We start from the raw sequence: 18,644 nt of genomic DNA on the forward strand, positions 1-18,644 counted from the left end.
GAGACTATTCTAAGTATGTAGACTCAGGGTAAACAGTTTGCCTTTCAGGACGCCTGGGTGACTCAGTCAGTTAAGCGGCCAACTTCGGCTCAGGTCATGATCTCAGGATTCGTGGGTTCAAGCCCTGCGTCAGGCTCTGTGCTGACAGCTCAGAGCCTGGAGCCTGCTTCAGATTCTGTGTTTCCATCTCTCTCTGCTCCTCCCCTGCTGGCACTCTGTCTCTCTGTCAAAAATAAATTTCAAAAACATTTAAAAAATTTAAGGAACAAAACAGGTTGCCTTTCAGAGCAGTCATTGGTTCGTTGGAGATAAGGTGGATTCTTTGACTTTGCAGTCCATCTTCCTTTCTGTAAATAACTATTTCTGCTTATTGTGTTTGTGTGTGTGTGTGTCCACAAGCTGTACCAAGTGACCAGTTATTTCAGTCATTCTTTCTATAGAAATATGCTTTTTCTTTCTGTGTACTTGTAGTAAGATGTTCAGAAGGATTTAGAAGTTTTACAGTATTCTGATAAAGCTTTAAGGGGAAGTTTAATTGCTGATCTCTCAAAATTATAATTCACCTATATTTTAAAAATACAGCTTATACTTTAAAATCTGATAAGGTCAGTCCTTCTAAACTAATGATGCCACTTTCCTTTGGCTTTACAAGAAAGTAGTAAATCATGAAGTGACTGAACTTGGAAAAAGTGTAAACTTTTATATTTGAGGAGACTCATTTTCATTGAGATTAAAGAAATAGGGGCACCTATGTTGCTCAGTCGGTTAAGCATCCGAATCTTGATTTGGGTTTAAGGTCATGATCTTAATTGTTCATGGGATTGAGCCCACTGTTGGGCTCTGCACTAACAGCATGGAGACTGCTTGGGATTCTCTCTCTCCCTCTCTGTGCCCCTCCCCCACTTGCATGCACTCTCTTTCTCTCTCTCTCTCTCTCTCTCTCTCTCTCTCAAATAAAATTAAAAACATACATTCCACTAGAAAGGAATCAGGACTTAGAAAAATGACTGATTTTAATTGAAATTAGAAATGTACCAAGTGATCTTGGATGGAGGGTCATATCCTATCAGAAAACAAGGAAACTGAAAATACAGGGTCACATCCCAGGGACTCAGGAGTGAACAGAGTAAGTTCTCACTGGCCAACGATAGAAGAATATGAACATTAAAAAATGTAGCAGCCATAGTGTGTTGAACCTACAATGAATTGATATGTAGAATTACTGTTAATTTGCATGTGTGATAAAGATCGTGAGTTTTTTAAAAGCAACATTCCTAAAAGATATGCCTTCAAATATATATATATGAAATTATATGATGTCTAGGATTTGGTTAAAAATAATCCAGAGCAACTGGGGAAGGGAAGGAGAATGGATTGTAGATATGTATCAACAAGATTGGATATGTATTAATACTTGCTTACAGTTGGGTGATGGGTATATTGGGTTCATTATCCTGCTCTTTCTATTTTGTTTAGAGAATTTTTGTAATGAAAAGTTTCTTTAAAAATCTGTTTTTAGAGACTTTCTTGAGACCAGGGTTACAGTTTCTTTAGAAATTCATCTTGGTTATATAATTATTATTACCATGGGGACATTTGTCCTTGTATCATATCAGTTTGTAAAATAAGGCCATTTCTTCAGGTTCTACCCATTAGCTTGGCACCAACATCTTTTTATTGTTCTTTTCACTTTTCTCCTCTCAGCTCTCTCTTTCCAGATGTAGTGAACTGTATGCAAACCGACAATCTGGAATTAAAGAAGCTCGTGTATCTCTATTTGATGAACTATGCCAAGAGTCAGCCAGACATGGCCATCATGGCTGTCAACAGCTTTGTGAAGGTAACATTTTCCCCAGGGACTCAAGAGTAGTCTCTTCTGCCTCAAGTAACCTTGACTTTCTTGATATAGTTAATGGCTGCATTGCAAATAAGCAACCTCTGTTCCAAAAGAGGGCCTCTGGAGGAGTACTGGCAGTGACTAGGAATGTTCGTGATTTTAAGCATTTTTTTTAATAGTTTATTTTCAAATTGGTTTCCATATAACACCCAGTGCTCTTCCTTAAGCATTCTTTATACCAGCATTTGTCATCCAGTTCAGACCATATGGAGAGTTTTCTGTTTGCCGGTCTTGGTGTCCTTGCCAGATGGAAGAAGAAAACCAGGTGAAGAAGCCTTAGTGTTTTACCTGCCCAGGCTCACACAGCTTAGGTGTGTCATTGCAGTTTCAGTAACCTGGGCTTTATTTTCTCTTGTAAAAAACTGTGCTTATGAGTTAGAAGTAGTGGAAACCACAGGAGCTACTGTTTCTATTTTGTTTCGCTTAATAGGTCTTAACACTTGATTAATTTTTTTTATTGTAGAAACTTTCACACTTATTCAAATAGAGGAAACAGTATTCTAAATTCCTACCCAGCTTGTGGTTTCAGTAGTTAACAACCCATGACCAGTGTTGTTTCATTTATTCTCCCCATACATGCTTTCCTGACTTCCATTCATTCTCTTACTAGATAAATTTAAAGCAAATCCCAAACATCATAAGGATGAAAAATCATTTCATCCTTAACATTTGTCAGATTAAGATCTCTTTTTTAAACATAACTACAATTGTTACATCTTAAAAAATTGACCATTAAAAATTTTATTATTGAACATGCAGTCATAGTTTTCCAGTCATTAGATTTGATAGGCATAATAATGAGACTGTACCTATTAAAAATACATATGTAATGTGTGTATATGTATAAATACATACATATTTATATATAAAAACATTTATTGCTTTTTTTCCCCTTCTGTTAAACTGTTTTGAAAAATAAACAATACACTTTCTTCTTGTGGAATTTTTGTTCTTTTCCTGTGTTTAGCTACAAAATCAAAACATAACATTTTATTTTTTCTGTCTGGTGGTTCATAGGTAGACTACATCATTGGAAAGATAGTTTAGCTTACATTTTTTATATTTTGATGTGTACAAGATTTAGAATGTTTAAAGAAATTTTTAGCATAGGAGTATTCTATTTGTACTGTATATGTAAGCATTTGCTAATAAAGGAGAATGTAGGAGTTCCTGGCTGGCTTAGTTGGTAGAATATGAAACCTTGAACTTGGGTTCATGAGTTCGGGCCCACTTGGGTGTAGAGTTTACTTAAAAGTAAATAGGTAAGTAAATAAATTGGTCATTAAAAAAGAGAAAGAAAGAAAAAGAGAATGTATGTTAATTAGGATCTCAGAGGGCCTTCTCTGCTGCTTAACTCCAGGAACTGAAGGCAGGCCCGTACCAGTGTCTCTCTCCTTTGCTTTCTTGGCTGCAGGCCCCAGAAAGGCCAGACCTCTTTTCTCTCTACTCGATATTTGCGGACTGGCTCTGGAGTGGGACACATCTTTTCAGTTCCTCATTTTTTTCCTGTTGTTAAGGCAGGTCCACTCATAGCCATGGTGATGGTAATACCAACTCACTAAGCTGCTGCCCAGCCCTGGAATGAATCCTTCTGGGCATTTCTTCATTGTGTTTTTAAAACAGTTAAATGATTTTCTAAACTCTTAAATAGGCCACTAAGATTAGTACCTAGGAATCAATAGCATGGGACGACTGTGTTCGGATGCAGAATACCTCTAGAAGCTTACATTAAGGAAATACTCCTTTGTGGCACGTATAGACTAGACTGTTTACTTTTAGTTCCCATGTATGCCTCTAGCTGCCAGTGATTTTTTTTTTTTTAAAGGACTGTGAAGACCCTAATCCTCTCATTCGGGCTTTGGCGGTCAGGACCATGGGGTGCATCCGGGTGGACAAGATTACCGAATATCTCTGTGAGCCCCTCCGCAAGTGTTTGAAGGACGAAGATCCCTATGTTCGGAAAACAGCAGCAGTTTGTGTGGCAAAGCTCCATGATATCAATGCCCAAATGGTGGAGGATCAGGGATTTCTGGATTCTCTGCGGGATCTCATAGCAGATTCAAATCCAATGGTAACAAGCTTCTTTTCTAAAGAGAACAGTGCTTAAAATGCGTCCCTCTTAAAAGCATGTTTAAAACAAATCTTATGTTTGGGGCATTGGAACCTTGCTTAGCTATGGGAAGCATGAATTCTGTGTGTCCCTCAGATTACTTGTCTCACCCTGTAGGTATTTTCTGAGGTGAAAACCAATTATTACTAAAATAGTAGGGTTTTAAAGCAAACCTTTGCATCAAACCTATTTGCTCAGCAACCAGTTCTTTCATCATTTTTTAAGAGGATTTTACCTTAAATTGATAGCAGTTTTTTAAAGATGATTTCTTCAGATAGATGTTTGTGGTCTTTTCTGGCAGTGTGGCAATAGGAACGAAGTTATGTTTATTGCTTGATTGTTTTCATGCATTCTCCTACAGGAAAATTCTAGGACAAGATTCTCTTTTGACAACTAATGTTTTAAACATTTGGTAGCTAGGGGCGCCTGAGTGGCTTAGTCAGTTGAGCATCAGATTCTTGGTTTCAGCTTAGGTCATGGTCTCACAGGTTGGTGAGCTTGAGCCCCACATTGGGCTGTGTCAATGACGCAGAGCCTGCTTGGGATTCTTTCCCTCTCTCTCCGCCCCGCCCCTGCTCTTGCTTGCTCTCTCTCTAAATAAATAGATAAACTTACCCCCCAAAAATTAAATATTTGGTAGCTAGAACACAACACCTTGAAGTTTGGAGACCTTTTATTTCTCTAACATTTTTAACTTCGTCCACATAATGAAGGGAAAAAGTGGTATGTTGACTCTGCTAATACCTGGAACTCATTTGAACTGAGTGATTGGTCAAAGTATCATTGCTGAGAAGACGAAGCACTATGGCCACTTTTTCTTCTCTTTTTGCCTAATGCAATATTTACTTAGAGGCAAATTACTGTGAGTTAATCAAGGGGGTAACCTCTGAATACTCTTTTTGTGGAACTTTTTAGAATTTGCCTTGAAGTAGACATTGTCTCTCACTTATAAATTACCCACTCAGATCTTTGCTTTGGTATTTCCTTTGGTTCATCTTATTCTTTGAGTAGCCTTGGCCTCTGTGTATTCCCTTTCAAGTTTAGTATCAGGTCAAAGAATGAAGCAAACTCCCCACCCCTTTTTTTTAAGGTACTGTGGTACTATCAGAAGGTGAGCCACCCTATGGGTACAGAAGCGGATGTAGATGTGGATGTGCGTAAACCATGATTTCTGATAGGATGTCGCCATCGGTATTAGAAGATTCAACCATTCCTTTTTTCCCACCTCAAGTAGGATCACGTGACCTCCCCCGTTTCATTATATTCCATAAAGAAAGAAATTTATAGGGGCTTCTGGGTGGCTCGGTTGAGCATCCTGAGTCTTTATTTTGGCTCAGATCATGTGATCTCACGGTTTGTGGGTTCGAGCCCCATGTTAGGCTCTGTGCTGAGAGTGCAAAGACTGCTTGGGATTCTGTCTCTCTGCCCCTGTCCTGCACGTGTGCTATCTCTCAAAATAAGTAAATTTTAAGAAAATGTTTAAGGTATTAGTATCTATGTTATAGACTGTGTAGCTGGTCCCAAGTTGTATTTTAGTGTTGCTTTTGAGTCACTGTTACTCTTAGCAGCTGTCTCTGAAATTTTCTGAGGACAAGATGAAAAGTATTTGGCTTTCATGCTCCACATTTCAGGCCTCCAAATGAAGAGGATATCATGCTCTCTTGGAAACTTGTAAAGTAGTCAGTGGGGCTAAGAATATGAAGTGGAATGAGGTGAAAGTGAGTTCTAACTCATTTAGGCAATTCCATTTTGGGGGAGAAAAAGGCATTTTTATACTAATGTAAATTCTTCAAAGTAGAACCTGTAAAATTAGATGATCAGGGATAGGGAGTAGTTGGTAGTTTGGTAAAGGATTGCTTTTTCTCTTTTTCCTTTTTCCTTTCCTACTCTTCTCTTCTCTGACAGTTCTTTAGAACTTAAATCTTTGTCTAGATCAGTTGAAAGGATGGAATGATTCTGGAACAAGACCTATTTTAAGTTTTCATTATGGAGGAAGGGCTGGTTTTTGTCCAGCCCATCATACTCTCAACTAACATGTATGCCATTTATTTATTTATACTTTATATTATGGGAATTTTCAGACATATTCAAAATTAGAGTGACTAAGTGAAAACAAGAGATAAATGAATCTACTTACCATCGTCAGATTCAGTAATTAGCATGTGCTAGGCTTGTTTTACCTGTCTTCCCCCGTGCCATACCTACCTATATGAGTAATTTAAATAGGCAACACATTAGTGCGTCTCCATTTAAATTTAATATAACATTATATTAAACTATAATACTCTTAAAATTTCCTAATCTGTTTTTACTACAGAAAATCAGGTGGTGATTTCAGGGGATTTTTCACAAGTTACCTTTGAAGAAGCTTTTAGAGAAAATTTAAGGTCCCTGGGTAGATTTTGAGGAACTTTCAGGAGCCGCTTTTCTTTTATTGTGTTTTTATTGCTGATTTTCCTAGATCAGGTGTAAACATTAATTATCATTGGACCTATCATTTTCTAAACAGAAAATCTTTTTGATTCTTGTCAGATTTCTCAGTAGCAGAACTTTTCCCTTAATATTGCTCAGTGGCGTGCTAGCAAGGCTCACAGGGTGCAAAATTTAAAGTGGTACTCACGTTCAGGTGCCACCAGAACGTGCAGAAGCCTGGAAGTGGAGTGTCTCCTTAAATTTGTACCTTGCCTGCCTTACTCTTGTCCTGGCCTTGTTTTACATACTCCTATTCACATCATTTTTTGAGCTCTTCGTGCTTGTTTTAGTGAAGAACTGAAAAGTTTGTATTAAGATAGCCAACAGACACATACACCTACTTTTGATTTCAAACCCATACTTTTCATCTCAATTGCATGTTTTGCTTTTTGCCAAAAAGTATTTCAGCTGGTATTTAGACCACTGATTTTCCTTTTTTATCAGCTGGGTTAAAAACTATTGGTAGGAAACAGGTGAGTGTGGCAATGTAAGGTTTAATGGCTCAAACATCTAAGAAATTCCTGAGACTTCGATGACCATGCGTCCTTAGGAAAAGGGAAGTTTAAACTTAAATGCATTCTATGCCAGTTAGATGCTTTTACTTATAATACATTACTTTGTTCTCCTGTCTTCCCAGTGCAGTAGAGGTTATTCTATGTTGAGATCAAGAAGTATACACCCCGGCAGTTATTCCAGGGTCCTGCAGCTAGAGGTATCGTAGCCAGGATTCTAATGTAGTTGTGTGTATTCACACATTTAGAACTCTTCTGTTGTCTCAAAATGGTTAACAGTTTGAACATATGAAGGCCTTTAATTATCTGAGATCTGTCTTACTATGGAAGTCCTCTCAAGCTCCCTACTCTGATGCCTGAGTCCTCTCTTACTGCTCTGGAGGAGTCATTTTGTTGCACTTTTTCAGAAGTTGTTCCACATGGTGGCAGCACTGTATCAGCAAATATAGAATCTCTTGCAAAAAAAAATTAATGCTTCCAGGATGTTCTGCCTTAGTAATTTTCTTATAGCTTACTTCAGAAGGGCATCCTTCTGAAAGCCCCTGCAGAAATGACTTTGAAATCTGGCAGTAAAATGTTGATCTCCAAGCTCATTCCTGGGGGTAGGGCACCTTGCTGCAAGTAATAGACTTGTTTTCATTCCCTGTCTTTCTGGGGGATCACACACCTTCTTTTCTTGCAGTTATCCCACTTATAACGGTTAAAGCAGACTTTCAGTGAAATAACTATTTGAAAGAGAAAAGGTAGACTTTGAAGTAAAAAAAATTCTGTTAAATTCTGGCTCAAGTCGCTGAGTTGTTTCCTCTTCTGTTTACTGAGGGGCACCATTGTAGAAAGGTGTTGGGAGTATTTATTGAGCTATGGCATAAAAAGCTCGTATTCAAGGGACAGCTGGGTGGCTCGGTCGGTCAAGTGTCTGATTTCGGCTCAGGTCATGATCTCATGGTTCATGAGCCTGTGTCAGGCTCTGTGCTGGCAGCTCAGAGCCTAGAGCCTGCTTCAGATTCTGTCTCGCTCTCTTTCTGCTCCTCCCCCAGCTCACACTTTGTGTGTGTGTGTGTGTGTGTGTGTGTGTGTCTCAAAAATAAATTAAAAAAAATTTAAAAACACATTCAAGTGCTTGGCTTATGGGAACTAATGAGAATGATGGCTGCTGCCCCTGTAACTATGAAATAGACAGTAGGCAGGGTTAACATTATTGCTATGATATTAACTTAAAAGGTCCTGATGCCTTTGATAGCTGTACAAACTCCTATAGTACAGTCTTTTCTGAGAGAATTAGAGCCAAACTTATCTCCAGATGCAGATTTTATTTTTCATTATTTTGAAAGCAAACCTGTATTCAGAATGAGCAATCACTTTGGAGTTACAGGAGAACAGCTCCCATGACTTTTTAAATTTTTAAAATGTCCACCAAGTATATATTTACAAGAAAAAATGCACTTTTGAGTGATAGTGACTGTTTTATAGCTTTTTGCCCTCCTTTATTATGGTTTTTATTTTTTTCTCCAAGGCATTTGAGATATTCTGACTTCAGAATTCGGGATATTCTGACCATATTCATGCTGGAGTCTGCCACTCCTGAGACTCCCAACAGCCCTGTCACACGTGTTTGCTTTTGTTTGTGAACTCGGCTCTCCTGAGTCCCATTGGCTTAGGACTTCACTCCTTTGATGTCCTTTAAACCTTCTCCTTTCTGCCTCCATCAGTCACTCTGAGAGCTGCTCTGTGAAGCCCCACTTCCGCTGCTCTATCCTCTTGGCCAAAGCACAGATTACTGAATAAGTCGAAAACCTATTTCTATTTGATGAGTGTGCTGCACAAGCAGTATGTTCTCAGAATAGCCTCAGCTTGGCCCAGAATAGCCTTTAGCAAAGGTTCTGGTTAGAACTGCTAGCTTTTTTTAGTTGGAAATTATTCTAGAAAGCCGATTTGTGGAAAATAACATCTTATTTGTAAGAAAAAAAATATGTTTTAACTGTGTGCTAGCCAGCTGGTTTGTAACCCTCCTGAGAGCTTCCCTGGTGTCATCTGAAACCCGTTCCCTATAAGCGGAGGACAGAGAGACCAAAGAGAGAGGCAGGTCACTTCAGGCTGGTAGGTGGCAGTTCTGATAAGCAGAGAGAACTTACGTATGAGGCTTGTCTTAGGCAGTGGCAAGACATGGATCCTCATACCCACCTTCCACGTCTTACAAAGAGGCCTTGACTGGGTTCATTCACATCTTTCATGCAGGTGTGAAAGACAAGTGGTACCCACATTCCAAGGACAGGCATAGGATGAGAAGCCTTCAGTGGCCAGATGCCAGCTCACAGGTCAAATGGAAGTCACACCTCTTTGGTGACTGTCACCAGCATGTAGAAGCAGCATGGTATGATGGCAGTGGTTCTCAGCTGGGGGCAATTTTGCTCCCCAGGGGACATCTGGGAACACTTTGGTTGTCACAACTAATGGGAGGGATGCTACTAGCATCTAGTGGGGAGAGAGTACACGGATACGTCAAACATCCTGCAGTGGACAGAACAGCCGCCCAGAGCAACCCAAATGTCAGTAGTGCTAAGTTTGCGAAAATTTGGATTATAGAAATAATGGAAATAGCATATAATCATTTAGGGCCAGAGTGGCTGCTGTTTTGAGTCCTGGTGTGGCTGCTTGGTAGAATTGTTGCTTTGAGCAAGTTATTTAAAATGAGCTTCAGTTTTTTTTTGTCTATAAAAAGGTAATAATACTTATTGTACTCAGTTATTTTGCATATGAACGAATATTTAAAAATAAAAAAAACACATTAAAAAAATTTAAAGATCAGTCTAGAACACAGAAAAACTTCATGATTTTGCTTAATTTAGTATTTTATATGATTTTTCTTATCTTTAAATGTATATTAATAAGTAGAGTTTTAAAATACAATGTCATACATAAGTAAAATGAGAAATACATAGTGCTGTTCATGCTTAAAGTCCATAACGGAGTTCTGGAGCTGGTAGAATTTTAGGCGCATGTGAGAGTCGCCATATGTGGCAGGCACTTAATAAGAGTAATGTGGCAGGTAATATGTTCAGTCGGTCTGGGTTCCCCAAATGAGTAATGTTATATTTGGTACTAAAAGAGGAGTAATTTCTGCAGGAATGGAGTAAGTATAATCATTGAAGGCTGCTTTGATATAAGGCCGACTGCCCAGCTCTTGAATTTCCCACCGGTTGATCTGAGTGCCAGCAGTTCTGTGTCTGCTTATAGAGGAAGTAAATGCTTTTTGTTTCCTGTGTAATAAACTCCGGAAATCTTTCTGTGATTCTTCTTTTTAAACAGTTTATTATCAGTTTTTATTCTATCAATTGTTACTAACTTATGGGTTCTTTTTTATTCCTTTTACATTTTTTAAGTTTATTTTGAGAGAGAGAGAGAGAGAGAGAGAAACACCCAAGCAGGCCCCATGCAGAGCCTGATCTCACAACTATGAGATTATAACCTGTGACAAAAATCAGGAGTCAGACACTTAACCAACGGAGCCATTCAAGTACCTTCTGGGTTCTTTTTTTTTTTTTTTTTTTTTATAAGGGCATTTATAGGGGATAATTTTAGAATAACAAAAGTTGCAAAGATAGTACAGAAAGTTTTTATATACGCTTCAGTCAGTTTCACTTAATGTTAACACCTTATATAACCATGGGACATTTGTCAAAACTAAGAAATTAGCATTGGTACATTATTATTAACTAAAGTACAGATTTTATTTGAATTTCACCTGTTTCAACACAAATGTCCTTTTGCTATTCTAGGATTCAATCCAAAATACCAAATTGCATTTAATCACTTCTTTTTATAAAGAGTTGACTCACTCTATATGAAAGTATCTCAAAAACAGAAAAGTGCCTTGTAATTATGAAATGGTATTTTTCTCCCCCCAGTACCGTATGGCATAGTGGTTAAGACTCAGACTCTCGAGCCAGACAGAATTGGGTTTGTATGCGGGTTCTGTCATTTCTTGGCTCCCTGGACTTCTCTCTATCCTCATCTACAAAGTAGAGGTGATAAATAAAATTTCTCTTGTAGAGTTGTTGTGACAATGAAGGAGAGAGGGCTTGCAGAGCCCTTAACCCTGAACCTGGCAGAGAGAGCCCTTCATAGTATAACTGCCACTTATGGTCCATATTGTATAGTCTCTGTGGTGCTGGAGATTAATAAGTTCAAAGGGGTTAATTTTTCATTTGTACATTTATTCTTAAAAGATTTAGTTCTTTTGTTATATGTTATTTACTTAAATATTTTTTAACATTTATTTATTTTTGAGAAACAGCATGAATTGAGGAGGGGCAGAGAGGGGGAGACCCAGAATCCGAAGCAGGTTCCAGGCTCTGAGCTATCAGCACAGAGCCCGATGCGGGGCTCGAATCCGTGAACCATGAGATCATGACCTGGGGCAGAGTCGGATACCCAACCAACCCGGGCTCCCCTTGTATATGTATATGTTATTTAAAGGCAGACATTGTTTTTAGGGTAATTCTGGGGGCAGCTTACTCACAAATGAAGATAGCTCTATTTACAGTGTTATTACATCATTGCAGAATTACTTTTAAAAGGTAATATTCCAGGAAATCCCTTTAGAGCAATTCATCAACAACTTCTTAAAAAGTGGATCTCTTGTACATAGTAATACTGAAAGATCACAGCTCATTCCTTTCTTAGTGTCCCCTTTAAGATGATCTCAAGGCTTTTAACGTGGCAGGGGGTTACTTTGTTCTCATAGGGAGATAAGTAGTATGATGACTTTTGTTGTTTGTGTTGCAGCTTGCTCTAGTGTAATTTCAGGGTCTGTGGGCCAAGCAACCCTGATTGTTAGGAGTGCCTTTTGTCTATTTGTAGATCCCTATTTGTGGTGTGGGAATATTCGCATTTTGTCAGACCATATCTTAAGCCACTTTAAGAAATGAATTTTATTGAGTCTTATTTGTAAATCTTAATTGTTATAATGTATAGAGACTTCCTTGTCATCATGAGCTGTGTTCCTTAGTCCTGGAAAGATGGGGGGGGTGGGTACATTATAGGACGTAATACAGTTGGCATATTATCTGTTGGCGTTCTGGACAGTGTGTTAGATTAAACTATGAGCTCTAAGCTTTATTTAGGTGAGAGGGAAAATATTAACTGGTATTGCATAATCATTGTGTCCTTAAGGAGATGATCAGGACTGAAACATGCTTGGGACAAATACATGTTGCCTTGTGCTTTCATATGGCATTTGAAGCAACTCCATAAAGGAGAAAGTGAGATTCCTAATGATTTTTAGGAGGATAAAATATGTAAACCACCTGTATATTCAGCATAATAGTTTCTGGTCAATTATTATGCTTTCACTTGATTTTAGTCTTTAGGAGCACCAGCCAAAAGGGTTGTAAATTGAATAAGAAAACTGAAGTGTAAACCTGTATAGAGAGTCATTTAGATAGTAATTGAGTTAATTGGGGGGAGGTTACTGTACTTGAAAGTGATCTCTTTCTTTAGTTCTGAGGCTATGGAAATGGAGATACAGGATGAAAGTCAAAGGGACAGGGACATATGTGAGAGGAGCTTCTGTCTGTGACATTCCAGTCCCACAAGAGATCTGGATTTCCCTTCTAGAGTTCTTTTTTTTTACAGGATCATTTTTATTTTAAGCATACCTGCAGCTCTAGCTTGGTCCTCTTTTAAAAAAAAAAAATGAGGTCAAGTTTATGTCTTCACAATTGATGCATATCAGATAGGGGTAGCTTATAAATCAGATTTTATAGCTGGATAGTAAATTCTGCCTCGTTACGTGCTGTCAGGTTATGATTATCTCTGAAATACATGAAGTAGAAGAATCCATTTTTCTCCTTGTATAAATCTGCATGTCACTTTTGCCTGGACATGATGTTTTGATTATCGTATCCTCCCCCAACTCTGATTTTTCTTTCCGTTTCTCCCAGCCTAAGTTCACAGCTCCTGGCAATTCTGTAAATGCTGAAGGCAGAGTGATTGGTACTCAGAAACTGGAATCAGACACAAACCTTGGGTTCATATTCAAGCACTATCCCTTGCTAGCTGTGTTGACTAAGCAAATCACTAACTTCTCTAAACTGATTTATAAATTCATTTTTAAAGCCTGTTTCCTTATCTGTAATAGGTGGATTTTGATAGCTACTACCTCAGAGTTGCTGTGAGGATTAATGGCACATAGTAAGTGTTCAAAACATTTTAGTAGTTACTGTCTTTTTTTCTCTTTGTGCAGCTTTCTCTATTAGGTATGGCATAAAGTAAGTTGAAACACAATTTGCTTACCTTAAAAAAAAAAACAAACCAAAAAAACGCTGGCTCCTAGGGTCCATAAGAAACTCTCACATTGAAGAGAAACCTGTAGTTAGGCAGAGAAAGATGTGTCTAGTATGGAGTGTGATTTTATGTGTATCTATATGCTTTTGTATATAAATATGCTTACAGATATTTGTGTCTAATATCTGTATCTATAAAATAGTCATATCACATTAGATCTAAGGGGTTGGGGTAGGGAGAGGAGTGTTGAGTTGTAGTCATCCCAAGAAACACCATAATTGGGAGGCAAGATGAATAAAAAAATTACACTATGTATATGTTCCTTTGTGACCTAGATGCCAACTTTTTTTAAATCCACTGAAGTACTGAGAAAATTCATTTAAGGAACCATATTTATAAGTGCATTTTTAAAGCAAAACTTCTTTAGAAACTCCTTTCTAGGTCACCTCGCTGGCTTAGTTGACAGACCATGTAACTCTTGATCTGGGTGTTGAGACTTCAAGCCCCATGTTAGGTGTAGAGATTACTTAAAAATAAAATGTTAAAAAAATGTAAAGAAAAAAAAGAAACTCCTTTCTTTCTTGGGAATTGTAGTTTTCTTAAGATGATTGTTAAAAGGCTATTCTCTTCCTGGTAGTGTTTCCTAAGAGAAATGTGATGCATGTTAGTCTTAGTTCAGATTCAAAGTGATAGTTCAAGTGAAAAGAGACATAACCTTTGTTTTAATACGTGGGTATATTAAGGCAGTTACTCCAAGGGTTTGATTTTTTTAATTTATTATGTTGAATTACTGTTTGGAGAAGTCTTTCTGGAAAGAGGAAATAAATCTTAAATTCCAATCTTTATTTTTAAAGTTTATTTTTACAAATAGACGATATATGTGCTATGTACATAGTACAAAATTCCAAAGAAGCAGAGTATAAACATCAACAAGTGAATTGTCCTGTTACCCTAACCACCCAGCTGCTGTCCTGAAGTCAGTCTTTAGATTTGGTGTGACTAGCTTATTTTAAGTTTTCGTTAGAGTGGGAGGAACATGGCTTAATGACTGGAAGAGCACTTCACAGTCCCTAAAGGCCCACCTTTTGGTATGTTTCTGAAATCATAGCAGCCTGTGAAGATTAGGAGATGAAAGTGGGAAGGCAGAACAGAGGAACTTGGAGAAGTTTTAGAGGAACTGTGGAATTTTGTTACGGAGGATGCATGTTTTGCTAGTTGGCCATTGGCTCAGTGACTGGTTGGCAGTAATCTCTTTTCTCAATGCAGCCCTTTCTAAACATAATCCTATAATCTGGTCTCTCTGGATCTTTTGATTAGATTTACTTTTACCTATTTCCTTTTTTGTTTTAATGTGATCATGAGTGGAAATTGCCTTATTTTGCCACCAGAACATATACTTCATTAGCTGCATTATACACTTGGTTTAATTTCCAATTGCCTATGAAAATGACAGAAGAATTCTAATTGGTCATTCTGTTCAGCATCCTTCTGTTCTCTTTCTTCCACGTTGCTTTTTTTGATTCCCTCAATTAATCTACATTCTTATTAACAGACTATATTTAACAAGTAATTTTTTTTAACATCAAAAGGATTTAATGGCAAAAATGGTAAGTTGTGGTAGGACATATTATCTTGGACAGCTGGTAACCAAAATTGGGCATGTGTTGGCAGTAATAGTTTGAAAACAGGCATTTGGTCTTCCGATATGACATTTTGATCCTTTATAATATGATCATGTCTATCTAGTGTAGAATACATGGGAAGTCTCTGTTTCCCTGCATGTACAGCACCTGAGGTGATGGAGGGGATTAGTATTTCACTCTTCATGACTTCTGTTTAGCCCCGAGTCCCATGCTTGACGGTAGTATACAAAGATTAAGTCAGAAAAGAACTTCATACATGCTACCATGTGGTATGTGGACTAGACAGTTCTTCCTGGTTTGTCTTACTAGCAGTAAAGTCATATCATATCCATATTCAGACTTACAAGTGAGCCTTTGATTTTTTTATCTTGGAATTTTGTAATCACTAAATTATAGCCGAGGAGGATTCCATTTATGGCATCATACCTTTTATGTACCTTTTATGTAATTATGTTGGACTTACATTATGTGATTAAAAAATCATATTCTCTAGACATTTGTCTTCTAGGATAAATGCTGGGATAGTCTGCAAACTACTCAGATAAGTTGGATAGTAAAATCAGTAGTTGAGGGGCACAGTCAGTTAAGCATCCGACTCTTTTTTATTTATTTATTTATATAAATAATGATGTTCCTTACTGGACACATTCTTTTTATTGTTATTATTTTTTAAATGTTTTATTTATTTTTGAGGGAGAGAGAGACAGCATGAGCAGGGAAGGGTCAGAGAGAGAGACACACACAGAATCCGAAGACAGGCTCCAGGCTCCGAGCTAGCTGTCACCACAGAGCCTGATGCGGGGTTCAAACCCACAAACCGTGAGATCATGACCTGAGCCAAAACTGGATGCTCAACCAGCTGAGCCACCCAGGTGTCCCAAGCATCCGACTCTTCATCTTGGCTTGGGTCATGATCTCATAGTTCGTGGGTTTGAGCCCACATCCTGCTCTGCACTGATGGTGTGGAGCCTGCTTAGGATTCTGTTTCTCTGCTTCTCTGCCTCTCCTCCACTTGTGCTTTCTTTCTCTCAAAATAAATAAAAACTTTGAACAAATTGTATAAAATCAATAGCTGAATTGTGGCCATTATCTTTCTTGCTGGCAAGAGGATAAAAAACTCTTTAGTTCCTTAAACTTTTAGCAAGGGACTTCAGTGAGAACTAAGAATGAGTTGATGTTTGAACATTTTTAATAAATATAATGACTAAAGCTGCTATTTCTTATCTCATTGATACTTAGAGAATATTTGTAAGCAGTCTTAACCTTGCTTATTTTTAGTAACATTTGGGAGCCTCACTGCAAAATGGGGTTTTAGGGGTGCCTGGCTGGCTCAGTTGATCGAGTATGCAACTCTTGATCTCGGGGTTGTGAGTTCAAGACCCACATTGGACATAGAGATTACTTTTAAACAGTGTGGTTTTAAGAAGGTCTGGGTGGCCCAGTCGGTTGAGGATCTGACTTCAACTCAGATCATGATCTTGCATTTCATGAGTGTGAGCCCTGTGTTGGGCTCTGTGCTGACAGCTCAGAGCCTAGAGTCTGCTTTGAATTGTGTTCCCTCTGCCTATGCCCCACCCCTGTTCACACTCTGTCTCTCTCAAAAATAAAAACATTTAAAAAAATTTTTAAAGTCTTTTAATGTTTATTTTTGGGAGAGACAGAACACAAGCACGGGAGGGGCAGAGAGAGAGGGAGACACAGAATCTGAAGCAGGCTCCAGGCTTGGAGCTGTCAGCACAGAGGCTGACGCAGGGCTTGACAAACCCTGAGATCATGACCTGAACCGAAGTCAGACGTGTAACTGAGCCACCAAGGTGCCCCTAAAAAAATTTTGTTTAAATTCACTTGTATAGGACCATAGTAGAGTTTCTTTTTATTTTTGGTTGTTTTTGCAATTTTTAAAAATACTTTAAATATTCATTGGCTGTAGATTTATTAGTTATATTAGAAATCTGTAATTTTGATAAAGGTCATTTTTTTTTTTCTTGCAACTAGTATGGATTCCCAGATATGTAAGTCAGGATACAAGCGTACCTTCTTACACTTGGTAGCAGTTTTTCATACATCATACTGACTGAAAAGGTTATATTTGAGGTACTGTATCTCATTGAGTCTGCTGAGATGGCATTGATTGTAAGACATTATTTTTTGTATTACTTGGAAAGAAATGTATAGCCTATTAAACTGACATGCCTTTGGTTATTAAATGCAACTTAGTTTCAGAGACGTTAATATGAAAACCTTTGCAACTTAGTCCTGAAGAGTTATGCTAATAGTACCATCTTAAATTTGTGTAAGGCTTTATAGAAATCACATACACATATGTCATCTGATTGATCCTCAAACTAAAACTAATCTGTGAGGTGGATTAAATTATCTCCAGTTTTCAAACATGTTCAGTAATGAACTAGGGTTTCAAGCCCATAATTTCTTACTCTGAGACTCATGATATGATTGGAGGTATCACCTCCCCATTCCCCTGTACATGCATACCCATACAGCTCTAAAATAATTTAGCCTAGATTTTTCTGTCCTTTGCCTGCCTAAGTACATGTTTCATGTTTAAACTTCATTGATCTTATAACTGTTCATGTGTCTTGATTCTGTTAATAATTGTTGAATACTATTGAAATTGTTAATATGTAATAGTAAATCCTGTGTGACTCTCCTGATACATGAATTGTTTTAATACTGGGTTCCTGACCACTAAGAAGCTATATATGCCATCTTTGGTGGTTTCATATGTTTTGAAAGCATTTTTTTTTTCTAGCTGACTAGAAATGTTCTAGTAAAATGTTTAGGAATGGTTGAGTTGAGATCTAAGAACTGGTCCAGAGAAGATTAAGTATTTGTTTATAATTGTACTGTTCATGGTAAATCGAGGTCATGTCTGCTTCTTTTTCAGGTGGTGGCTAATGCTGTAGCAGCGTTATCTGAAATCAGTGAATCTCACCCAAACAGCAACCTACTCGATCTGAACCCACAGAACATTAATAAGCTGCTGACAGCCCTGAATGAGTGCACGGAATGGGGCCAGATTTTCATCTTGGACTGCCTTTCTAATTACAACCCTAAAGATGACCGGGAAGCTCAGAGGTCAGTCTGTTTTCCTGGATAATATCTGGGAGACTTGCCTGCTTGAGTAAGTTCTACTGTCTGTATTAGAATAAGGGTCTCTAATGTTTGGGGGTAGATATTGCTGTCCTCATGATATTTTGTCACTGGATTTAGGAACAGTTTAGGTGGTGGAGTGAACCATGCACAAATAACTCTTCCTAAGAGATGTGTATTTTTCATTTCTTGTTTGAATACTACACTTACCCTCTGCTAAAATCTCCCTCATCTTGGTTCCATGTCTCCCATACAGCAGTTTCTGGCCATTTGGTGTACAAAGGTCACCATAGTGACAAACTTTTCATTTTATTAGATAACATAGTAAGTGGCTGGATTACTAGTTACTAAGCTGAACTATACCTGTCATTTCATAGTAGAGAAAATGTATTGAAGTATTCCATTAGATACAGAAATCACATCAGTCTGAATTTAGAGAAGATTTTGGAAGGCACTCCTGGATTGTTTTGCTTAGCCCTTTACCAAGTTCACTGTTGTAAATTTTCTTTGACTAGCACAAATTGACTACTAAATTTCATATGCACCTACACGCATTTTAGTTTACAGGATTAAAATTATCACCAATTTTTATTGAGCATTTTGCATATATATAT

General features: G+C 37.8%; 1 protein-coding gene across 6 annotated transcripts in view; it reads left to right on the top strand.

The window, feature by feature from the left end:
- Positions 1-18,644, top strand: part of AP2B1 (adaptor related protein complex 2 subunit beta 1) — a 122,654-nt gene that overhangs the window by 16,121 nt on the left and 87,889 nt on the right. For all 6 annotated transcript variants that reach the window (XM_029929187.1, XM_029929191.1, XM_029929190.1 and 3 more), the window contains exons 4-6: positions 1,705-1,840; positions 3,723-3,968; positions 17,825-18,015. In XM_029929187.1, the coding sequence (XP_029785047.1) occupies positions 1,705-1,840; positions 3,723-3,968; positions 17,825-18,015 (573 nt within the window). The remainder of the gene's footprint in view (positions 1-1,704; positions 1,841-3,722; positions 3,969-17,824; positions 18,016-18,644) is intronic.

The sequence above is a fragment of the Suricata suricatta genome, chromosome 17, assembly GCF_006229205.1.
Source record: "Suricata suricatta isolate VVHF042 chromosome 17, meerkat_22Aug2017_6uvM2_HiC, whole genome shotgun sequence".
Lineage (NCBI taxonomy): Eukaryota > Metazoa > Chordata > Mammalia > Carnivora > Herpestidae > Suricata > Suricata suricatta.